A 25,798-nucleotide genomic window follows, 5' to 3' on the forward strand; every position below is an offset into this window, starting at 1 on the left:
CAAATAAGCTTTTAACCTCCATGCCTATGTTGAGATGATCTATGGTCTGGTTACCTCCAGACTGACACACGGAATGCACTGTCTGTAGGGTTGCTGAAGATGGACTAGAAGCAGGAAGCAGGCAGAATGTGGCAACGAGTGCAGGACTCCTATCACCCAGGTCTGCAGTCCTCGCTAATTTGCTTCTCAGCCTGAGTCAGTATACAGGGTCTGAAGCAACTTGGATTCTAAAGAGCTGAAAGAACACTTCCTGCTGTACCAACCACTCCTGGCATTAACATTAGCAGAAGAGGTCCTGTTGCCACACCGTAACCCACACAGGTTTGTAAGGGAACATCACACAAAAGGAACGTCTCACTCAAGGTTGTGGAATTCTGTCTGCCTCATCTGAGAAGTATCAAGTGCCTTCACTTCATGTTCTCTGTTGGCAGGGCCTTTCTTTACCCAGACCTTTGTAACGGAAAAAGGTTGTTATCCTTCCCACTCACCCCCAATAAAAAAGCTGAGCACAGTATTTATGCTGGGGACTTTTAATGAGGCTAATTCCTTTAAGGACACTTGGGTTAAGCAGTCACTGGATAACTCTTCCTTGTCACAAACAGTTCTGCTTCAGATCAGACCTTTTGTGCCTGTGAAGTTATTTACATGGCGCCCTGAACTGTCCAGCTACTATTTACAGGCGGTCATGGCACAAACTCACAGCTTGGAGTCTTGCTTGAAGGTCTCTCCGAGCTTTTACCTCTAGAATTTCACCGTCTCCAGCAATAGTCTCATACCTAATGATGACACAGGGCGGGAAAAAGGAGTAGGGGGTTTTAATCAAAAGGGGAGGGGCCACCTCTCAATTTGTGAAGAAACTACAACAGGAATTATAGTGTTCAATTTACACAAAAGCCTCACCATTTAAAAACGTGATCACAATGGCACAGAGGAAGACACATATCATGCCACCAGCTGTATCACAGATACTAGCCAACTGATACCAGCTGGTAACTCGTGTGGAATAACAGTCCACATGTGCAACATTTAAACTGCAATAAATGATTTATAGTAGTATACATCTTGGGAGTGTAAAAGTATACATTCTGGGAGTGTAAAATCTCCTTTTCAAAGCAACAATAAATGTATGTTCACAAGCAGAAAATTTTGAATCGCCTTACAAGCTGAGAGAAAGAAAGGTCAAGGCTTAGAAACTGGAGATCAGGTACCAGTGAGATGAAATACAGACATGGGCGATGGAAAGAAAAAATAAAGAGGGAGCTGAGCTTGGATACACATACAAAAGAGTAGTGAAAAGGGATGGAAGATGGGGGAAGGAGGTCAATTGGGCATTTGCTGGGCCATTTCCAAGCATATGACAGCATTCGGTAATTATGGGCTTACAAAAATTCTCATCTCCTTACATGGTTGCTTTTAAACATTTAATACGCACTCTCATTCTTTTCCCCCACTCACACAAAGCTCAAAATTGCAGTGCTAGTCTTTGACTTCATCTCTGTGGCTTCACGAACATGTTGTATCCTATAATATACAACCGGACACAGCCCGACACAGCAACTACCATAGGCTTTTCTGAAATCAGGGCCAAATGTTCAAAAGCAAAGCCTCTGTGCTGCTGCCAACACCTTGCCTCCAACAAAAGCTGGTTGATAGTTTTCCCCTTTCACTCAAACTATAGCGTAGTATGGTCTTTCTTTGGCCCTAATTATCTTTTGGCACAATATGTTCCAGCAAAAGCCAAATGCACTCGGTAAGTACCAACAGCTATGGAAAATTTAATCCAAGGGCTCCTCCCAATGGTGGTTTTGCATATCCCTCATTCAGTAGCATCTTGGACCAACAGACAACAGTGAAGGAACTTCTTCCTTCAGGAGAATGGGAAGGCAAAATTGGTGGAGGCCACCACAAACCCACACTTCAACAGTGGGGATCTGGTGAAACATTGTTTTCCAAGTGAAGCAAGTACAGAAGTACTTAGTACTGTACTTAAATTCCTGTGGCCTTATCTATTGCCTATGTAGCAGAGGATTTAAAAGATCCAAGGAGCACAAGAGCATCAAATCAATGATGACTGATCGATTTGTAACAATGGTTCACAACCTTGGGTCCCCAGATGTTCTTGGACTAAAACTCCCAGAAACCTTCATCACCAGGATTTCTGGGAGCTGTACTTCAAGAACATCTGGGGCCCAAGGTTGGGAACCACTGATCTATAGCAATGACAGGCATTAGACTGCAACTCTTATCATTTGTCACCATTGGCTCTAATGGTGAGACCTGGGGGTATTGTAATCCAACAATGTCTGCAGTGCTGCAACTTTCCCACCTTCTGGAAGAGCCAAGTAAAACACATATTTTAGGAAGCTATCATCCTTTCTCAGGAAGCTGCATATTTTGATAGCCAACACTTCTCACACATATTTGTTTGCATCAAAGCGCATAGCCTGGAACATGAGGAAGTCAAGTTCTACAACAGAGCCATCCTCAGATATTTCTCCTCTGTCAACTGGACAATGTATTATCGATTTATTGACACAAAGCAAATGTTTGTGTCTTTAAAATGATCAAGGAAGGGTTTTCCAAAAGACAAAGCAGTCTGCAGCCTCCCAGTCCCAAGAGATATATTATTGAAAATGCAAATTGCAACATGAGGAGAAATTGGATCTTTCGCAGCTTCCACTTGGGGGGAAAAGTGTGCATAGAAAACAGAAGCAAACATAAAGCAGGAACTGTACTCCATCCATGAAGTTGGTAAGTAATATGTTCATCTAATCCTGGGGAAGACAGTTGAAATGAAAAAGTATTAGCATCCCCAAGAATTTCCCCTGAGCTCAATAATTTGTCCTTAACATCTTTCTGCAGGACAGCAGGACCCTTTCTTGTTACGCAAAACATGTGGAGTTCTCTGCTGGTGGCAGTATCACAGACACAATTAAAGAGCAATACTTACAACAACAGAGCCTTCCCTTCTTGTTGTTGCAAGCAACCAAGGGTTACCACCAGAGCTTGTCTCTTCTCCAACATCCGCTGACACAGCACTTTCAGGGTCTCACTGCAAAGAAGTGATGGCACAGTTTCGGATGTATCTGGGCTTCAGAGCCCTAGCACAGACTTCTGTTCCTCCCATACAGTAAGAAGTTCCGCTTCCTCCTACCTATTTCCTCTTCTATCGATCATGGAGAAGCCAAGTGGATGGTTTTCTTCCACTTGGAAGAAAATGGCAGCATAAGGAGAGATTATTTATTTACTTATTTAATTAATTTGTATACCACCCATCTAGCCTATGACCACTCTGGGAAGTTCAGAACATAATCAGTGAAAATATTACAAATATAAAATAAAATCAACAAAAAGAAATCATAAAATAAACAATAATTTAATGATTACGTTATTGTTAGGAAAACTGTGGCGTTCCAAAATCATCTGCTGGTTGGAAAGAAAATGGCAGCCCTAGCACACAAACAGAAAAAATATTGGGAGATCCAAGCACTAATGTCCCATACACTGTGGAACTTGAACTCCAGACAACATAAAGAAAAGGACACAATGCAGAAGGCAGATTTTGCTTGATGATTGTGAGCATGCTACTGATTTGTTTGTCATGCACTTCAGAAAGCAGGGCAAGGGCAACTTGACATTTTCTCACTGTATAATCTAGGGAAGGGATGCCCCAATGGATGGAATGGCTTAGCCACCAGTGGATAACCTAGTCTGGAAAGTAAAATCCCCACTTCTGTTTAGGAAGTTGGTTAGTGCTGGTTTAGGGTAAATATTGTAGCAAAAGCCTCATCAAGACACCTATATTACACGAAAAGGAATTATGTTTAAACCTAAAGCCTTTTTGTTATATAACTCACAAATGCTTTGTGTATAAGATTCAGAGTGACTGTTTTTCATGTAGAGTTTATGAACAGTTAACTGGATTTTCCACAAAGCATATAAAACTGCCAGTAGCAGACATTGTTTCTGGTCTATAAACCAAGAGATGTTTCCTTAACTCAACTACTGCTTCCCACATTAGCCACATGATTGTCCCTTCTATGAATTGCTTTGACATTTTGTATTCAGAAAATAATTCCTGACATGTTGGAAACTGTGACCATTCAAGCTGCTGTATCTATCAATGTTCTTCCCTAATCCTGATGATTTATTTCCTACACAGTTGAGGTTTCAAGTCAAAATGCATTTCTCTACAAGTATTACCACTGCTCCAGCTGTCTACTAGTTTCTGTAGTGTAAAGCAAATTCCTGCTATTCTGCTAACTATCCTGCAAAGAAACCATTTTGGAAAAAGCAAAATTAGAGGATACATTGTTTTAAATCAATCAATATTCATTTACCAACTCTGGATCTTTGAACTCCAACCCAAACCACTTTCAATTATGTCTACTGGCACCGAGGGATTATATTCATGTATTGCCTAATGAGCACAGAAATATGGCAGTTTTTACTCATCTATATTATTTATATTCTGCTCACTAACAAAGCTTTTCTAGGCAGTTATGAGCAACACCTAAGACAGTGAAGTAGAAGAATAAATCACAATCTTGAAAAGTTAAATCTAGCTATTAGTCCTAAATAAAGTAGACACATTGAATGAACAGGACTTATCAAACAAACATTTTTCTATGACCTATGGATTCAGTGGATCTAATCTAGTCAGGACGAATTATTAGATTTTACCTAAACCAAAATAAGAAACAGCTACAGAGTAAAACCATAAACATATTGATAGTGCCAAGAATCTAAACAACACTAAACTTATCAATACACACATAACATATGATGTGGTGCCAAGTGAATATCTCAGTGAAGAACCTCCCACAGGAGGATCCTCCACTGGAAATATTAACTCGTCTCACCACTTATTTCAGGGATGGCAACTTCAGTAGAATCAGAACCCAATTTTCTACTCCTGAGATCCTCTCAGGAAGATATGGATCACCAAAGATAGAAGTGGTCAGAAATCTATTTCTGGTTTTGTAAAATGCTTTCAAACACTACAAGAAGGCTCTATGACTTATTTGAAAGGTGAAGGTTTACTACAACAATTAATATTTTTGGGGTGAGGGACTAGGAAAAGCCAAACTGAAGTGGGGAAAGGGAATCTGATGTGAAAACAGCCTTGAAAGGCCACACATTTTCCATCTTTTTCATATTCAGTGGAGACACCCAGGGAAAAAAAGGGGATTTTAAGTTTTGGGAGAGAATATGTCAGTATTTCCACTGGAAATATTAACTTGCCGCACCACTTATTTCTGGGATGGCAACTTCAGTAGATCCAGAACCCAATTTTCTACTCCAGAGACCCTCTCAGGGAATATGTGAGAAGGTATCCTGTCCCCAACCTATTTAGGGTTTTGAATATTAATACAACACTTTGAACTGGGCCCAGAAATGAACTGAAACCAGTTCACAAGAAAAATCACTGGAATAAAATCCTGTTGCCACGAGCTGTTTGGGAAGATGAGGAGAAATTCAAATGACTTTATTTCTAGCAAATCAACTCTATAGAATCCTTGCTCTTTTGTTTACAAAGCAAGTGGAGAAGACATTTTACATACCTCAGCCAATATAGCCCTCTAAGCATAAGTTCTTGACATTGCAGAAATGACTGAGATATCCTCAATGTCTGGTAAGTTGCACTCAGGACATCCTGAAATATAAATAAATCGTGTAAATGAGTGTACTGTGCATGCTTGAGTAACCAATGCAACATTTGTTGAAAAGCAGAAAGATGTAGGGTTTCCATATGTATCTGAAAATATGTCAGTTGGGCAAGGGAGGGAAGGCATCTGTATATTGCACGCTATGTGTGCAAAGTTTGGAAAAGTTACCTTTTGAAGGCTGAATCCCAGAAACTCATATTTGGCAGAGCTACTGGCACTGTAGTCCAAAAAGTAACTTTTCCACACTCTAGTTTGTGCACATACACATATACATGATCCATACACAGGTGTCATATAGAGCAGAGGTTCTGAAACCTTGGTTCCCCAAATGTTCTTGGACTGCAACTCCCAGAAATCCTGGCCAGCACAGTTAGTGGTGAAGGCTTTTGGGACTTGCAGTTCAAGAACATCTGGGGACCCAAGATTAGGAACCACTGATATAAAAGAAAATGATGTGGAATAGAGAAGGCCAGACATGACTGAGGAAGGAATGGAACCACTGGGAAGGAAAGGAACTGGCCAGGTACCACAGGAAATTCCTTCTGCTTTGCTTCAGGTAAGCTGTTCAGGAGCAGAGAAGAGGCATGAGATTTGAGGTGAGTGACAATGAGAAGGAGTGAAGTGGAATAAAGGCACGGAGGAGGAGGAGGAGGAGGGAGAGAATTTATTGCAAGGGAAAATGACTCTCAGCCCTTTTGATCCCAAGTTCCTGTCATAGGCATGCATGGATACAGTACTTTCCATATGTAACTAGAGAGGGGGGAAAAACCTAGCTTATGCCCTTGAATTTTTTTAAAGACATTGAAACCATTTGAATAAATGGGAAGAGGTGCCAAATGCTATGCACTATATTCCCCACATTCTTTAATGTAAATTTAAATGTTATACATTTGTACAAAGCAGCTGCCTGAATTAATTCTGCTTTGTAAGTTACACTGTCATGGAAGTCATTAGAAGCTATGTCCAAATGTAATTTGCATTGGTGCAAATTTATTACATCAATATGCAAATAATTTCATGTATTTGTTCACTGTCAAGAATACATAATCAATTCAGCTACTTCTAGCAAGGGGTAACACATTGCAAATGACAACCCTGAAACCATATTTGGCACTTCAAACAGTTTCCAAACATTTGCCTTCATCTATCCTCACATGCCCTTTCTCTTGTGACTAAGGCAGACAAACACACAGTGGAGCAAACGCTCAGTGCAAAAAGCATTTCATTCCATTTTCGTGATGGCAAAGGAACTACGAGTATCTTCAGATCAACAACACAGAGCGTAACATTCTGAAGTGGAATAAACTCTATTATGCAACTTAGCTGTGAGGGTCCCTGTACTCTCTTTTTTGGAACAAGTCTTATGCCAGGAGCAGGCATAAGAAACTTTGCTCTGATGCTTTTAAAAAGGGCAATAATTAAGAGCCACAAAGACCCAAAGCAGTATATCTGTGCAAACACTTTGGATTATAGGCTCTCCAGAACAGATAAATGAATTAAACTGCAGCAGTGTATCTCTGCAAACAGGCAGCATTCAACTGTCATTGAGCCTTTTCACTGAATCTACAGCTTATGTTCTTCAGTAGGCCTTGGAGGTAAGACAGACATAGCTACGGTGGGTTCTGGATGGTGTCCTCTTCTTCCACTACCGATCACTTTCCCTTTGCCCTCCTCTCCTGTCTCTTGACTCTCCTATGTTCATGTTGGTTGGTTCATTATGTTTTCTCAGACCACAGATACAGGCTTCCAGGAAGTGACACAGATGCACAGGCTCTCACTGAGCCGAGTGAATGCGAAAGTGGAGTGGACCAAAACATCTGTATCCATTCTAAGCCATTCCTGGATTTTGAGCCTTGGAAACCAGCCTTCAACTCCTCTGCCGCCTGGGTTCAAAACAGATCTACATCAGCCCTTCCCAAAAAGTCCCTTGGGAAGCCTGAAGCCAAGATATACCTTTGCTGTGCTACAATCCGCTATGACGTCAATCTTTGGGAGGAACTTGGGGAACTCCAAAGCTGCTAAAAAACACACAGAAAAAAACACATATTTAGTTATTCATTTATTTAAAATACTTTTACCCTGCCTTTCTCTTTGAAAAGGACCCAAGGCAGCTTACAAAATTAAAAGACAATGTTTAAAGTTGAAAACAATGTGTACATCATGGTAGTTAACATCATTAAAGTAAAATATTTAAAGCTAAGAACAATGAGTACGAAGAGGCATCTTACATCATTAAAAGGCGATACTAAAACTAAGAACAATAAGTATACAAATCTTTTTTTAAAGGTGTCATATTTTTCCCTCATTCCAAATCTGGGCTAAGGCACTACAGCAAATAGTGCTGCGTCCCTCAACCAGGTCAGCCTGGATGGAAATGATGGGAATTGCAGTCCACCACATCAGGAGAACACTAGTTTGGGGAATATTGTAATACTGAGCCTCATCTAAAACACACTTTATTAGCCACAAAAGGAGTGCTGCAGCCACATTGCATATGTAGAGTGACAGTGACACCTAGTGTCCACGACACTAAGTAAATAAATGTTTTCACCATTACTCCTGTTTCACAATTATGGCAATTCTGTCTGATATCATATATGCAACTATGCAATTATATATATATCTACAACATTGCATTTCAATTCTAACTATACGATGGGCTAGTCCTACTTTACTCCAGGTCTCCAACTGGGGCTTGAAACAAGTGTTTTAAAGCAGGAATGGGCAGATTGGGAAGCAGATCTAGATGGGAATACTAGCAGACTGCCGGGTGACTTGCAGTCAAATCAGCACAGATTCCTGGATCCTATTTAAAAGCAAGAACAACAAAGACTTTTCCTCAAACCTGAACTAGGCCATAATAACTGTAGGTAGCAAAGAATGGATTTTTGTGTGCTTAAAGCATGAATAGGCAGTGTGTTCCTTTGAGATGCTTTCAAGTAGACACTTCCACTTGAGAATTAAGTGTCCAGGGGAGACGCAGATAAACTGGAAGTGCCAATTAGCCAGTAAACACTTATTGTAGAATGGATGGGCCCTGCTGATCTTTTCTGACAAATCAGAACCATGGCAACTACAACGGGCAACATATTAGTGATGGTGAACATGCATTCTCTGGGTCTAATCCCATCTGCCCCGGCAAATTCTGCTCTCTGGGGGCAAACAGAGAAAGAACCTGTGCTGTTATCTCCAATCTGATCAGAGTTAACTGTGTGGATCCCCCTTGCACACCATACCCCACCCGGTCACGATCATGATTTGCACACAAACATGGCTGTTCACTCAAGCTGGTTCTTGCATGAGCCAAATGCGGAGTCTCAGCTGAGTGCATGTTGCACCTCTTCCACCTTCTCTGCAAAACAGAAAGCTAGAGCTGGAACAACACCAGGTCCCTAAAAACAGGAGCAATACAATCCTAAACCTACTGAGAATGTATAAATGGTACCAACAGCTGGAAATTGGTGATACAACAAAGTAACTGAACTCACGATCTCGGTACCGCAGCCCAACTGGATCCTCCTGTTCTTTGCTCACCAAGATCAGAGGGTAGTCTTTTGAGGTCTTGTGGAAATTATGAGCTTGTAGGTTGGGCTCCAGTTCATATGAGTGACCCTCGAAGAAATACTCCTGGAGACGGGGAGCTATGTTTGTTTGCCTACAGACCTCTTCCAAAAATATTGCAGCTCTATAGAAAAGAAAACAGAAGGAATATGAATAAGCGTTTTCACACACAAAGAACTAGTTATCTTTCTTTGACTAACCTCACATTGTGGTACCTTCTTGAAAAATCATTTTCCAAAGATGCCCTCCAGACACCCCTTCCTCTCACCTCCCAGAAACTAGCTGAAATACTTGTTAGAGCAAACCCTCAGCAAGATGCAGCTGTCTGCTGTTTTTAGTGGGCCTCTGGATGCATTCTATTTGTTGCTGCTGTCAAAATGGCTTTTAAATTGAAGCTATTTTTACAGATTCTAATCATTGTTTTTGTCTGGTTATAAATTTTGGTTACTTTAAAAAGTATCAAAAAAGTGTTATTGTCATTTTGCACCCTGCAAACTAAATACCAGGATATAAATACATATTCATTCACAGTGTATGTTTTCCAAGTATTATAGTGCTAGACTGACAACTGGAAGGCCCGGAAGGAAAAAACAAGAAACTGGGCCTTCTCAGCGGTGGCCCCTCAGCTGTGGAACACTCTCCCAACCGAAATACGGCTGGCACCCTCGCTGGGTGTCTTCAAAAGCCAGTTTAAAACTTGGCTATTCAACCAGGCCTTCCCTCCAGTCAATTAAGTGATTTTTTTTTGCCATCTTGATAATGTATTGTTTGGAATTAATTGCTATAATAGCATTCTTTATGATTATATATATGTTACAAAGGGAAAGGTTCCCCTTGACAATTTTTGTCCAGTCGTGTTCGACTCTAGGGGGTGGTGCTCATCCCCGTTTCCAAGCCATAGAGCCAGCGTTTTGTCCGAAGACAATCTTCCGTGGTCACATGGCCACTGCGACTTAGACACGGAACGCTGTTACCTTCCCACCAAGGTGGTACCTATTGATCTAGTTCCATTTGCATGCTTTCGAACCGCTAGGTTGGCGGGAGCTGGGACAAGCGACGGGAGCTCACTCCGTCACGTGGATTCAATCTTATGACTGCTGGTCTTCTGACCCTGCAGCACAGGCTTCTGCGGTTTAGCCCACAGGGCCACTACATCCCTATATGTTATATTGATGTGTTTTTATCTATGTAAGCTGCCCCGAGTAGACATTGTCTAGAGGGGCAGGGTAAAATCTAATAAATAAATAAATAAAAATAAATAAATAAACAACTTGTAAAAAATCCAGCCTCAGAATTAGATGAAACCACTGTCTTCTCCGTTCCAAGTGAGTACCCTTACGTATTATAGGAATGGATGTAGACTCGGTGCATGACAGCTTGTGACAAAGAAAAGACATGGATTATTGTCCTCTGTAAGATGTCATTGGTTTCAGCAAAAAACTGATCAAATCCCCAGCATTCTTCTTGATCAGCCTCTAGGATGTTCGCAAGGATGGGGACAAGCTGTCTTTTCAGGCCACTGTAGGAAGCAGAGAAGAAAATCTAAATTAGACGTTATTTTTAGAAGCATCTGAGGAAGGACAGGGTCTGAAAAATGCCAGACTGTAAATTCCTTGCCTCCTGAAGCCTTTGCTCATCTGTAGTGTTTGTAAGGTATCGAATGCCAATGGTATGTTGAATCTGCCTCAAGAGTCTATCTTATGAAATCTGGTATATTTTGTGAGATGTTTACTTTAAATGCAATTCAGATGCAGCATGGAAGGATGTTTTTTGTCTGCCAAAGCACTTTTGGAGCTGGCCAGAGTGACTGGGTTTCTAGAGATAATCCACTCATCTTTCTCTCTTTTGTTGTTCATTAAAGTACTAGCATGAAGGGACTGAGTTATAAGTCTAGCCAAAAACAGCAATCAGATCTGTTAAGGGCAGAACTACAGAAACAGACAGCAACACTTCTGTTTCAACAACACACTTGCTGAAAGAAGTTTCCACAGTAAAATGAAAAAAGTAAACAAAATTGTCATATTTCTGTAGTAGGGAAAAATATATGCTACACATTACACAAGACTTCGAAATAAATAGATAAACTACCATGAATAAATAAAATGTTTCTAGTAAGACAGGGTGGGGAACATGTGGCTCTCCAGATGCCCGGCTTAAACTCACACATATTCTAGCCATGACAGTCAATGGTCACACATGATAGCAAGTATAGGCCAGCAACAATTGGAGAGGCCAGAAATCCCCTATTCCAGTATTGCATCATAAGGCTGAGCCATGGATAGCTGCAAACCATCTTGAAGCCTACCTTTGGTGCAGAGAAAATGGCCACATCCAGTTTCACTGTCCACTGGATACGTCTATGTGTAAGTGTGTACGTACATTCACACCTAATTTCATGGGGAAAATAAGCAAGGTGTGTGTGTGCACAGTCCGGCTGCAAGAATCGAGAGACATGTTGCACAGTCCTATGCCTATTTACGTGGAAGTATGCCCCACTGTAAATTCAACAGAATTAATTCCCACTGAGTAGAGTTAAGACTGCAGCTAAGAATTAGAAAGAGATTGTGTTGCAGAGTCAGGAATGGAGCTTCAGAAGATTTTGATTATGAACTCATCCCTTCTACACACAGAGAAATCCGGCATGTGATTGGCAGCTCATAGGTCCATATAATGGCTCCATTCTCTTGCTCTTGGACACCTGCTATAGCTCCAGTAGGTTTCTCTGTCGTTATTTTGTACCTGTAAAATGCAAGAAACATGACATATTTGGAAGTTTTTTTTAAAACAAATAAGGAACATTCGTGGGTGAAGAAGATATGAAGCAAGCAAGTCAAGTAAACCTGCATGATACATACATAATTTCCTTGTTCTTGCGAGGTCCTCCAAAAGGGATGAATGGGAGGCTGCCTGTGGCCGCATGATAAAAAGTTACCCCAATACTCCACAGATCCACAGTCACTCCATAAGCTTTTTGTTGGGGCTTCTTCAGCACTGCTCGTTTATACATGTCAGGGTGCTAAAGGCAGCAAAAGTAAAATGAAATAAATAGATGGCTTTCCTTTTTTTAGCCACGTCCTGTTTATTAGGACAAGCTACTAATCTTTCTCTATCCCTCCACAAAACCATAACCAAAATGAAATAATAGTCTGAAATATTAAAATCAGATAATGTGATTTAATCAACTCCCTATTAACTGAACATCTGTTTTTAAAAAGCTGAATAGAAGGACTAATGAAAACAGGAAAAGTGAAAGCATCATCTTAGAGACACTCTATCTACTCTCAAAGAAGAAAGCTTCTTCTAGAAAAGGGAACCTGTAGTGTTGTCGGTGTTGCTAGTCCCCAACCTCCATCACGTCAGTGAGCATAACCAATGGTCAGGCATGCTGCAGCAACAGGATTATCCACCTGCGCTGTAAGATGACAGTTGCAGTGATGTGTATGCAAATTTCCGCCAACAAAGCAAGCATGATTCTTATTCCAGAAACACATTTTTTATCAATATGTAATAATAGTCACCATGTGCAGTCAAGTCAATTCTGACTTAGGGTCACCCTTTGCAGGTAAAGAGTACTCAAGTGGTTTACCAGTCCCTTCTTGTGGGGGCATCCTGAGACGGTGCAGCTTGCCCAAAGCCACCCAGACTGGCTTTCCCACAATTCAGCTGTACTAAATGACTCTACAAAACCATTTCTAAATAGTTTTGAGATCACATTCATTTTAATTAAATTTTCTTTTCCTCTGGAAAAAAAGAAAAGTAAGGTTCTCCCTCTGGCAGTTAAATAAGTTGACCACATTCCTGCTATAATGAGAAAATCAAGAATAAAATAAGCCAACTCTGAACTTCAACCATGAACTGCATTTTTAAACGTTGTCTCCTTACAGATGCTGTCTTTGTTATCTTTTTTTTTAAATCCACTACTTACAAGGTATTCTTCTGTTCCATAAACTGATTCAAACTTTTCATCATCATCCAGTTCTCGGGCAGCCCCGAAATCTGTCAGTTTGTAGATTCTCTGTCCATCTTCTCCAGTCAGCCGCATTATGTTTCCTGGTTTGATATCTCTGTGAACAACCCCATTCTCACGAAGATGGTTCATTCCAGATACTGCAGAAGGAATTAAAGGAGAAAACACACACACACACTCTCTCTCACTCTCTTCTAATGAAGGCCCCAGTGGAGCCAAGCAGATAGGTTGAAGAAGCAACTGGAATCTGTCCCTTGTTTCTTCACTTGATGGAAGTAACATTAAGTAACCTGGCCTTAGTGACAAACTATTTCACAGAAACCCATTTTGGCCACCATATATAAGGTGATTTTTACTACTGCAGCAGTTTTTAAATATTCTGAGTTATTTTAATTAACTGTATACTTGTTTCAACTTTTCACTCTGTGAATTATCTCAGGCAGGCTTCACCTCAAGAGGTGGCATAGAAATACAGTACTGTTATTCGTTAATTAATTAAGCCCCCCCCCCAGCTCCTTCCTATGCTATTGTCCTGATACAGCTCAAAAGCAAGCGCATCGGGATGAAAGATATGAACATCACCACTTCTAGTTTGGCCCTCATTGGGTGAATTTAGTGACAGCATGTGATATGGGCCCTCTGCTCGGCCATGATTGGGAGCTAGGACATGTTCCTTGCAAGCCTAGTCTAACAAATTCCTTTATTCAGACCAGTGTTAACTGGAGAGCTCAAGGCAGAGTCAAGGGAGGACTGCAAGTAATGAATTTTATCACTTCATCTATTTCTAATGTCTCAGTGGAAGTACCCGTTTGCTCATGTGGCTAAAACCACATTACGCTTGCACAAGAGATGCATGAATCAGCAGGCCAAGGGAAAAACCTCATAGTGTGCCAAGATACGGATTTTTTAAACATGGAGGGGAAAAAACTGAGGGTTTTGAGGATAAACTCCCAAAACACTCCAAAGAGGACAGGGTGTTCTCTGTGGCCTCAAAATGCTGAGGGTATAAAGGAGAAGAGGAGCCAAACTGAAGCAGTTAAAACACCAACATTATATTACAGGTTACAACTGAATATAAATTCCTAATCTAGTTTGTGCAGTAATATAGTCATTTGATTCTTTATTGTACCTGCTGATGCACAAAATTTTCCAACCTTGGCTGTGGTTTCCCTTGAGCAGTCAGAGAGAAATATAAAATTTGTTTAGTCTACCTGGATGATGTTTTAAAATTGGGGAAATGAGTAGATTGTGGGAATCATTATAAAATGCACAATATCACAGGGCATGTTCCACACTTTCCTCCATGCCAGTTTAGCAGAGACAAAAATGTAAGGAATATGTAAGTATCCTCCCTCTAAAAATGCTGAAGGCAGAGCATTGAAATGACTCAGGGTAAAAGTTCTCTAGTGTCTAAATTATAATGGTAATCTACTGGAGTAAAGATCTAACTGTGGTCCCCAGCCTCTGAATAATGTGGAACCTGTACTCAATTGAGCTGGAGAACTACATCCCAGGTCTGTTTCCTAACGATCTCTTTCACTTTTGGAAATGATGGATGTAACAGGGCCCGAGGATATAACACACAGAACAACAATTTTGCCTCCACTGTTCTTGTCCAGCCTGAGAGGTGGTTATCTATTAAAATCAGAGTTTTGTTAAGGCTTGAGCCATAGAATTAATGAAAAAATGAACAATAGGGGGGGCTAAAACACATCCCTGTTTCACACTACCCTTTCTGAATATTGAGACATCATCAGCTTTCTGAGTCAGCCTCTAGATTATGTATCTCAAATTCAGATTACACCGTCCCCTGATAAAACACTGCATGTTATGTGTTTATTGTTAAGATGCTTTGAGAGCTAGTGCTGATGAGAGACCAAGGAGTACTAGAAATAAACCAAGAACAATGAAAAAATGGTGTGAAGCTGTGCAGAGGGCATTATGTTTGTTCCAGTCCACAGAGAAGTCACATTCTGTGCCTTCTGATGGGATTGGTGCCACTAACATACATATGCTCCTAGTCACACCATCCAGCGCTCCTGTGGCACTTACCTACGCAACGCAACACTATGAGGAACTCTGATTCTGACAAACCAAAAGCATTTTCTGGTTCTTCTAGCAGGCTCAGCAGGCTCCCGCCTGAGCAGTACTCCATCACCAGCACCTTCTGTTTGCTGCTTTCCTGCATTTGGATTTGAGGTGAAAATTAAGTCCCATCTGTGGGAGCAGAACTACTTTCCTGATAACATAAAACCAGTTACAGAATGTGCTCCAGACAACTCACACTGTGGCACACTGGAAGCTAGCATGAATCCTCTGCGTAGGATAAGGGTGGTTTTACGTTTTAGACACACGGGCAAATGCAGAGCAAATTCCTCCGGCTGTTTTCTAAGGTGAGAAATAATCAGCGCAGGAGGGAGGCTTTTAACAGGTTTCCTTTGTGTTGTTTTTTGCACTCAACCCTCCCACTTCCAAAAGCTGATTTTGCCTGCATCAGGAAAATAGAATTATTTCATCACATACTGTATACATTATATTTTGTTATATTTTTATATTTTCCTTGGAGAATAAAAACAGCAGGAATGAAGGTGGGCAGGGAAATGTAATTCCAGCACCTACTTTGAACTCTTCTGCTCAGAAAAAGAGTGAACAGAAGAGACGAAAAGAGTGTAATGAAAAGAGATAGTGATCTGTAAGCAACGCTCAGGAAACTGCCATGACCTTTACTGTGTAATGGAATTTATGACACAAATTTTGAACTCTCTCACTCATGCGATACAGTGGTGGTTCAGATGTAAGTGAAGATAAAGCCACATGTGCTTTACATCCCAAACGTAAGCGCAAAAGGAGCTAGCTGGGTCAAAACTGTACAGTATAGGTTAAAAGGTAGGTTGGCCATAGCAGTATTTAAAATGTTCCGGGGTTAAAACTTCACAAACCTAAGTCCCAGTTATTTGCACACAAGCTGGTACAATGGTAACTGCTCACTGAAAATCATTCAGGAAAAAGCAAGCCCCTGGCTGTTTGATTGCCCAAGATTGCTGTTGATTGCACTGTGTGACAAGTTCTTCCAGTCCATGAATTGCTCATTGCTAGTGGGTGAGAACAATGGCAGAGGTTAGCTTTCCTATGGGCCCTAAGGAGACTGCAAAAGAAACATAATGCTTACCTACAAGCTAAGATGCAGAGAATTTCATTCTAATCCTTCTTTGCATTTTCTGCTTAAATTATCTAGTCTATTATGAAAATCTAGTATTTTCTCATTACTCCAAGAGCTTATAGCTAAGCAAGTAGGAAAACAGTGCTTTGTAGACAGGGTTGAAACACCTACACATGCATGTTATCTATGGTAGAAAGGGTCCATACACACTGCATGGATAAACAGAATATAAAAGTGAACAAGGTTTGAGAAAAGGAGTGTTGGAGGGTGGAGTAGGGTTTATGATACTGCCATTATCCCCAAAACACTATGTCATCATTCAGCCCTCATCTTAGAGAGAAAGCAAAACTTACAATCTCTTCCACAGCAAAGAGTTTGACAATGTTCTGGTGGTTTAACTTCCTCAGCACTTCAAACTCTCTTATCTGCACTTCTTGGGGACGGAGGTAACTGACATTGTTGAACACTTTGACGGCAACAGGATCTCCTGATTTCTTGTTGAGGGGAAGACAGGAAACAGAAATAAGAAAAGGCTGCTCATAAACTACTCACATTTCACATACAAACGAGACACATTTCCAAACTGGCGCTGAATAGTTCACCAATTTTATTTGTTTATTTCATGTTATATCCTGACTTTCTATATGTAGCACCTCTTACAACAACTGACAAGATTATCCATCCATCCATGTAGAACTAGTTCAAGAGACTCCAGACACGATCTAAACAACAAATTAAAAATGTATGTGTCTAGAGTGAAAGAACATGAGAAGCAGAAAACTTCCCAAGGAAGTGACATCTCATGTTTCTCATCATCACATACTGTTGGACTGAAAGAAGGAGCCTTCCAGAAGACCTTAAGACACTGGGAAGCTTATACAGGAAAATGTGGCGACTCAGGTAACATGCTCCTAAGCTGTCTAAGAGCTACATAGGTCACATCCAGCATTCTGAATATTCAGGCCATTTATATGATCTGTTTTTTCATGGGGCTGCTGCCATTTCAACTACACTAGCACTAGTTCCTTCCTAACTAGAGCAGCCCCTCTGGATCAATAGGAATTTGGTAGGTCAACACTTATATAAATTCAATTGATTCAGTGTGCCTTTTCCAGCCAGGTCTAATAACTGGATTTAGGCTCTGTCTCCATATAAGGGACGTGGTGGCGCTGTGGGTTAAACCGCAGAAGCCTCTGTGCTGCAGGGTCAGAAGACCAAGCAGTCGTAAGATCGAATCCACGCGATGGAGTGAGTGCCCGTCGCTTGTCCCAGCTCCCGCCAACCTAGCGGTTCGAAAGCAGGCAAATGCAAGTAGATAAATAGGGACCACCTCGGTGGGAAGGTAACAGCATTCCTTGCCTAAGTCGCACTGGCCATGTGACCACGGAAGATTGTCTTCGGACAAAACGCTGGCTCTATGGCTTGGAAACGGGGATGAGCACCGCCCCCTAGAGTCGAACACGACTGGACGGAAAATTTTTTTCAAAGGGAACCTTTACCTTTACCTTTTACCTTCCATATATGTACTTCATTGTCAATAAATGAATTTAGCACTGAGTCATTGCACTGATATACTAGTTTAGCACTAGATCATGGCATAGAAAAAATAATCAGGCCGCACCCCCAATCCATAGTTTTTCCTCATCACCAGAGACCCTTCTACTTTTAAAAAGTGGAATCTTTTTGCTTTATCCAATGCAGAAAGGAAAGATCAACCAAGCAGACACACACACACACAGCAATGCACCTTCCTCCTCACCCACTGCCTCACAAGGAAGGATCAAGAGAGCAAACAGACCTGCATACACACCTTATTACGGGCTTTGTACACACTGGCAGTAGCACCTTGTCCCAGCACATCATCCACCTTCCAGAGATAGTTTGGAGTGCTTTGCATGATCAGAATAAGAATGGCTTTCTAATTAGCTGCAAGATAAATAATGGAAGAACATGACAAATGTTACCAACATGCACAAATCAAACCTGTTTTTTTTTAATTAACTGAGCTTATTCTTTTTTGCTTGATTAACACACAAAAAAGTGGAAACAGATTGTGAGTTAAAAGCTTTTATACCCATCAATCAAAGGCAGACAGATATAGGGTGGTGGAAACAACTGCATCCCTTATAGTCTGGGAGAGCTGCATTGAAATAATTGATACTTGTTCCAAAAATATTTGCCACTGCCAGTATCCAGTTCAGTCTACCATGCATAATGGCAAACATGAAATTGGTCGCAGTAACGTAAGGAGTTCTGGTCACTGGCTCCTCACATGGCTGCTCATGCATCCAGTCTTCCAAGCAGGTTGGCAACTGGAACTGTCTATACTGCCACAGTCACTTCCATCTTTATAGTTAAGTACACAGTAAATTGAATGGGATACTTGGCGTTTTTTCTTATTTCAAGTATTCCTTGTTGAATCTTCTGGGGGGAAACAGTTGTTGCATTTACTTATACATTTCCAGCTCCAGTCTTTGGAAAGGAGCAGCATTTTAGTGTTGTGCTCTTGGTTTTACTTTGTATCATTTATCTTCATTGCATTATTTATTTTTTATTACCTATTTTTGTTAACATTACGGGAACCAGAATCTGAAGAAGCCGGGAGTTGGCTCCTGAAGACCTCCTTTACTGCTTACCAACAACTGAAAGATAACAAGGACTGGCCTGTTGTGGATTCTATACCTCCTCCCCCAATTGTACTTCGATACCAGAAAGAAAAAAATATCGGAAGGAAATAAGAACTTGTAAGGACATTGAATGGTGTTGGGTCGTTCAGAGGTATTACAGAAATATCTTGGAGGAGACACAAAATACTGTATATAGAAAAAATTGCTACAACGTGAAGCATAGTCGTATAGCCACTCCTGTTGGTTGGTATAGTAAGTCAGAACAAACTTGGATCCCTTCACTTTTACTCTTATCTTTATATTCTTTTTTATTAATATCTTCTGGAAGAATGGCAGTGCACATAGTTGCAGCAGCTTGGTGTTTTCCATGTCGGTGCCTTGTATGGTTTTTTTGTTTGAGTTTTTTTTTTTACTTTCAGTAAATGACTTTGTTGGGCAGAGAACCCAGATGTAGAGTATATGACTGTCAAATGCAGGCCCTTCTACCTTCCAAGAGAGTTCTCCATGACCATGATAACTGCGGTTTATATCCACCAGATGCCAATACCAATTTGGCCACTTGGAAGACATGATACTATCAGCAGACAACAGAGCACATATTCTAGCACAGTGCATATCATAGCAGGAGACTTCAATCATGTGGATTTGAAAGCGGCGCTCCCAAAATTCCATCAGCATATTAGTTGTGCCACCAGAGCAGCCAATACATTGCATAAGGTCTATTCTAATATCAGGCTGGGCTACAGGGTCAGCACATCTGGGTCAGTCTGATCATGTGTCCTTGTTTTTAATCCCTGCATATGTTTCCATCAGGAAAACCGTTCTCCCCACTATTAAAACCATAAGAGCATGGCCAGATGGTGCTTACAAGAGCTGCAGGACAGTTCGATCGGACTAACTGAGAGGTTTTTGAACATCAGGACCTGGAGATGTTCAAGGGCAGTGTCATGTGTTATACTGGGAACTGCATAGATACTGTCACAGTGGACAAACAAATCCGGGTCTACCCCAATCAAAATCTCTGGATGACTAGGGTAGTACAGCAGCTGTTAAGGGAAAGGAACATTGCCTTCAGGTCTGGTGACAGGGCCCTTTATAGTATGGCCTGAGCAAACCTGAGGAGAGGCATCAGAGATGCCAATTTATTTATTTGATGTATATACCGCCCATCTAGAACGTGTCTACTCTGAGCGGTTAGACTATAAAAGGAGGATTGAGCACCATTTGGACAGAAGTAATAGCAAGCAAGTGTGGCAAGGAATCAAGCATCCAACTATAAGACCAATACTGTAGCTGTGGTGGGTGATGCAGCATTGGCAGAGGAACAGAACATCTTTTCTGCAAAGTGGAAACATCAACAAGGACTGTTTTACAGTCCCCAGCTCATAGCAATTTCATCCTTAAAGTGGAAGAGCATGAGGAGAGGCGCATGCTGAAAGCTGTCAATCCAAGGAAAGCTGCCGGACCTGATGGCATCCCTGGATGAGTGTTGAAGGATTATGTGAACCAATTGGCTGGAGTCTTCACTAGAATCTTTAACAGCCATTGCTACCATCGAGTGTTCCAACTTGTCTGAAGCTCTCCACTATTGTTCTTGTGCTCAAGAAATCTCACATTTCCAGTCTAAATGATTATCGACCGGTTGCACTCACTCCAGTAGTGATGAAATGTTTTGAAAAACTGGTTCTGAGCCTTTTTATTTATTTATTTATTTATTTATTTATTTATTTATTTATTTATTTATTTATTTATTTATTTATTTATTTATTTGTGTCCCGCCTATCTGGTCAATATGACCACTCCAGGCGGCTAATTACATCATCTCTCCCCCAGAGTCATATTACATCATCTCTCCCCCAGAGTTTTGATACCCACCAGTTTGCATATAGAGCAAATAGATCAACGAAGGATGCTGTAGCTACAGTCCTTCATACCGCATTGCCACATGTGGAGCAGCAGGGGAACTATGTACAGCTGCTTTTTGTGGACTTCAGCTTGGCATTTAATACCATCCTCCCTCATAGGCTGGTGGTTAAACTAAGGGACTTGGGACTTCCATATTCTACTTTTATGTGGATAGACAGTTTTTTGTTTGAATGCAGTCAGAGGGTTAGAGTAGGTCAATATACTTCTATGGTTCTCAGCCTTAGCACTGGTTCACCACAAGGCTGTGTGCTGAGTCCCCTGCTCTATACCCTCTATACATATGATTGTATTTCTGCTTATAACAGCAATGCCATTGTTAAGTTCACATATGATACCACAGCAGTGGGGCTCATCTCAAATGAGAATGAGTCTGCTTATAGGGACGAGGTGGAACGATTGATAAAACGGTGTAGCAAGAATAACTTGCTCTTAAATACTTCAAAAGCTAAGGAGCTTGTAATAGATTATAGGAAGAAGGGGATGGATATTCCACCATTATTCATCAGTGCAGACTGGGTAGAAAGGGTGAGGGTTTTTCATTTTTTGGATATCCATATTGGTACTGAAAAAGGCTCAACAGACATTGTACTTTCTAAGGATGCTTAGGAAGAATAACATCACTCAGAGACTGTTTGTGTCCTTTTATCGATGCTCAATAGAAAGTGTATTGTCATAATGTATGTGCACGTGGTACGCAGTTTGTACAGTGGCCCAGAGAAAATTGCTCCAGAGGTTGATTAATACAGCACAGAAGATTGCTGGGTGTTCCCTCCCCACTTTGGAGGAACTGTACATGTCCCACTGTCTTAAAAAAGCACAAAATATTATAAAGGACACCTCCCACCCTGGACACTCTTTGCTTGAACTACTGCCATCAGGAAGACAATATAGATCTATTAAAACAGTGGTTCTTAACCTTTGTTACTCGGATGTTTTTGAACTGCAACTCCCAGAAACCCCAGCCAGCACAGTTGGTGGTGAAGGCTTCTGGGAGTTGCAGTCCAAAACTCCTGAGTAACGCAAGGTTAAGAACCAGTGTATTAAAACAACAACAAATAGATTTAAAAACAGTTTTTATCCAAGGGCGACAACTTTTCTAAATTCAGTTAAGATTTAATTGTAGTTAAGACTTTATTGTTGGGTTGTATGTGAATGTATTTTGTTGCTGTTGCATTATGTTGGAATTTTGTAAGGAGTTTACATGGAGTTTTAGCTTTTGGTGATGCACTGTCTGGATAGCACTCTGGTGATTTCGTTGCACATGCAATGACAATAAAGTGTTATTCTATTCTATTTTTAAATAATTATATCCCACTTGCCCTATTAAAAAGGGGCCTCAAGTGGTTTACAACAATCAGAAGGTAAATACATAACAAAATTAAATCCACAGAACACAACTGAAAACCCATGAATAAATACTGACATCACAAACCTCTTATGACACTAAACAATGGTACAGAGAAAGTCGCCTTAACATACTTGTGACAGAAACTGACTTCAGGAAAATGGCTCGGATTTGGAATCTAGCTGTTCCAAAACGTATTTATTACTAAGCACTTATCTTGGTGGCAATAATTTCCTTAGTGTTTGGCTTTAGGGGATGAAAGTGGATGGTTAGAGCAAGCATTTGTTGGAATGGAGGTCTTCAACTAAGACTCTGAACTTAAGGAAATGAAGCAAAAATCTTTGTTTTCTTTTCAACAACAAATTAAAATGTTTCAGTTTGCCCATAGATTTTAAGGTCTATTTGTTTTTTGTTTGATTGACTCACTAACTGCATTTAACTAAATGCATTCAACTGCATTGAACCATATCAATGATACTACATGACATTTATCTTCCTATAATTTTATGTGCCTCCTTCTAGGATCCCTTGCAGGCAAACAGCTGGTTATACTTATTAAAACAAAATAAATAAAATGGGGGATGCTACAGAATGGTTCCTGATTGATAGAGGGTACAAAATGCTTCCAACTAGGTGGTGATGCCAGAGGGCCTTTTGCTAGCAAGAAAAAGCAGAAAGATTGAGAAATGGCTGGTTAAAAAGGAAACTCTGTGCTTCCTGCTTAAAGCAAAATAAAATTCCCAGAGTTACAACAACTGATGGCAGTGATTACACTCTTTATTCACTAGTTTCCTTTTTAAAGCCAACCACGTGCCAGGATGTTATTCAAATTTTGAGTTTTCTTAAATGTAGACAGAGATCTTCAGTTAACACTTATGCCTTAGGATATTTATAAACAGAAGTGAAATGTTGAAAGGATTTCAAATTTTCTAACATTTTAGGGGTTAAGGAAGCAGATCTAGATCCAGAGTTATACCTGGTTCCTACTGTTTCTTTTTGGTTTTCTCCACCAAACTGTACCTAACAAGCATCAACTTCAGCCACCTGATAGTGTGCAGCAGTTCAACAAGATTCTTGAATGATCCACAGTTTTCCTGTGTCGTCCTTCAGCAAAAGGGTCACAGGTGAAACTCAGTGGTACAGCACATATTTTGTAGATAGAAAACTCTGGATCCAATCTGTGGCATCTCTGCACCAGGCTGTGAAATGAATGAGCCTCTTGGCAAAGTTTTGCATTCCCATCATTCTAGGAAAGCAAAATCACTGTCAACATGCACTCCCTAGTGGGTCATAAACTGGGGGAGGGGGGAATAGAATAGTTTATTTACAGTCCTTAGACCAGTCACATATGTATAAAACCTTATTATTTCTAACTTTCAACATTCCATTAGAACATGTTAGCATGCATACAACTGGGAGCTACTATCTAGTTGGAATTTGGCTTCTGCCAATGACTAGTGGGTCATAGACTGAGCAGGAAAGCTGCTTCACCCCAACTTTCTCCAGGAGGCCTTTTACCTGCCAGTTCACAAGCAGCCTGTGTGTGTACACTAAATACTGTATATGAGTGATAAGATGGTTGTGGAACAATATTTACCTAGCCTGATGGTTGGGGGCGGGGTTGGCAGGGTGTCACTGAAGGCTTGTTTGAGTTTTATAAATTGGGTTTATTTACATGTTCACTTATTCCTTTTATTTCTTTCCCACCTTCTTTCAATTTGGGGACCCAAGGCTGCCGACAGGTTAGAAGCTGAGCGTAAAGGGAAACGCAGCTTCAACTTTCTCCAAGACGCAGCCAAAATACATTGCTCTCACTCCAGATGTCCAGGGCGAGAGTCGGCTCCTCCAGAGCCATACGGACTCCACATCCAGCTCTGTGGGTGCTTCCAGATACAGTAATGCCTGCATTTTACAGTCAATTATTTTGATCGCCGTGGTCATCTGTTCCACACCCACGGAAGAGATTGGAACATTTCAAACGCAGCTTGCAGGAAATAAAGGGGGGGGGGGAATAAGCATAACGACAGGATACTTCCCCCTAGGGGGAAGAGAGCAAACGTCCGAAATACTCAGTTCCTCCGTTTAAGTGGAGCTGCCAGGGGCATCCCGACGCAGTCTGAACGAACCGGCGCAAGTCTTCAACGGAGCGCACTCACCTGAATCGCGGAGGTGCCCGGTGAGGACAGCGATCAGCAAAGTTTCAGACTTCTCTTGCAGGCTCGGAGCGACTTCCTGTTTTCTTTTTCTCTTAAAGGTACACGCTTGTATTCTCTGCTCTTCGCAGTTCCATTAGACTTTGTAGCTTTCTTCAGCTCCCCACATGTTTTTTTTTTTAAAAAAGAACATCTTTGTTTTAAAGCTTTCTCTGGTATTTAAAATGAGTACTGCAAAATGTTGACAATGAAAAAAAAATTAAATAAAGATTTTGTATACCTTGGTACAATCATCAAACCAAAGGGAGACTGCAGTCAAGAACTGCTGGATTGCTCAGTGGCTTAGGGCGGGGATTCGATTCCTTACTGTGCCTTCTTAATTGGTGCTGGACTTGATAATTTACAGGGTCCCTTCCAGCTCTGAAGTTTTAAGATAATTGTAAATCAGAAGGTGACTGAGACTTTGAAAGGGAGCAATAAAGGAATGAAAAAGAATAATCAGGTGAAAGAATGAGTCACAAGACCAAGATCTTCCACACTCTTGTATTCCGGGTAACCGTATACAAGTGCAGGAGCAAGACAGTTTTAAAAAAATCTGATGGGGAAAAATTGATTCATTTGAAATATGGTGTTGGATGGTGGTAGGCATCCTTCAGTCTCAAAGGACTGTGGTAACATGCTCTGAATAGAGGTCTTGGAACAACGTCTAGTGTGGCTGAGAAGGCCAATTCGAGAGTGAGAATCCCTTCCATGCTGAAGACAAATACAATCTGTCCCCTGTCCAGCTCCCTGATTTTGCTGCTTTCGGGACTGCCTCTTTGCCTCAGCCTGCTGGACAAGGGTCTCTTCAAATTGGGAGAGGCCATAATGCACCGCCTGCCTCCAGGCTGAACACTCGGATGTCTAGTTTTCCCTTCTGTTGAGGTCCATTCCTAAGGCCTTCAGATCCCGCTTGCAGATATCCTTGCATCTCAGTTGTGGTCTCCCTCTGGGGCACTTTACCTGCACTAATTCTCCATACAGGAGATCTTTTGGAATCGGACTGTCAACCATTCTCATGGTGTTAGATGATTGTTTTGAGAATGCCCTGAACTGCTAGAAAGACACTCAAAGATCAAATCAAGACAACACTTTTTCTGGAGGCAAAAATGATAAAACTGAGACTGTTCTACTGTACTTTGGGCACATTGTGTGAAGGCAACATTCTGTGAAAAAGACAATAATGCTGGGAAAGTTTGCAGGAAGCAGGAGAGGAAAACCAAATACCAGATGGATTGACTCCCCAAATGGAAGCCACAAGTTTGCGTTTACAGAAGCTTGAGGACAGGACATTTTGGAGGTTACTCATTCATAGGGTCATCATAAGTCAGAGGCATGGAACAATAGCAGC

At 41.0% G+C, this 25,798-nt stretch overlaps 1 protein-coding gene across 6 annotated transcripts in view; it reads right to left on the bottom strand.

The window, feature by feature from the left end:
* IKBKE (inhibitor of nuclear factor kappa B kinase subunit epsilon) overlaps positions 1-24,592 on the bottom strand; it is a 45,638-nt gene extending 21,046 nt beyond the window's left edge. Inside the window, exons 1-13 of one of the 6 annotated variants that reach the window (XR_013544319.1) lie at positions 24,412-24,592; positions 18,168-18,283; positions 16,711-16,851; positions 15,250-15,379; positions 13,156-13,337; positions 12,086-12,246; positions 11,859-11,969; positions 10,570-10,749; positions 9,158-9,354; positions 7,623-7,687; positions 5,565-5,656; positions 2,951-3,052; positions 701-776 (exon numbers count right to left, since the gene is read on the bottom strand). Coding sequence is in view for 5 of the 6 variants with exons in the window: in XM_072997255.2 (XP_072853356.2) it covers positions 701-776; positions 2,951-3,052; positions 5,565-5,656; positions 7,623-7,687; positions 9,158-9,354; positions 10,570-10,749; positions 11,859-11,969; positions 12,086-12,246; positions 13,156-13,337; positions 15,250-15,379; positions 16,711-16,851; positions 18,168-18,254 (1,524 nt within the window). In the remaining variant the exon portion in view is untranslated. The remainder of the gene's footprint in view (positions 1-700; positions 777-2,950; positions 3,053-5,564; positions 5,657-7,622; positions 7,688-9,157; positions 9,355-10,569; positions 10,750-11,858; positions 11,970-12,085; positions 12,247-13,155; positions 13,338-15,249; positions 15,380-16,710; positions 16,852-18,167; positions 18,284-24,411) is intronic. The other 5 variants (XM_072997257.2, XM_072997255.2, XM_020810670.3 and 2 more) reach the window with 5 other exon arrangements.
* Positions 24,593-25,798: the final 1,206 nt, after the last annotated feature.

Source organism: Pogona vitticeps, chromosome 4 (assembly GCF_051106095.1).
Source record: "Pogona vitticeps strain Pit_001003342236 chromosome 4, PviZW2.1, whole genome shotgun sequence".
NCBI lineage: Eukaryota > Metazoa > Chordata > Lepidosauria > Squamata > Agamidae > Pogona > Pogona vitticeps.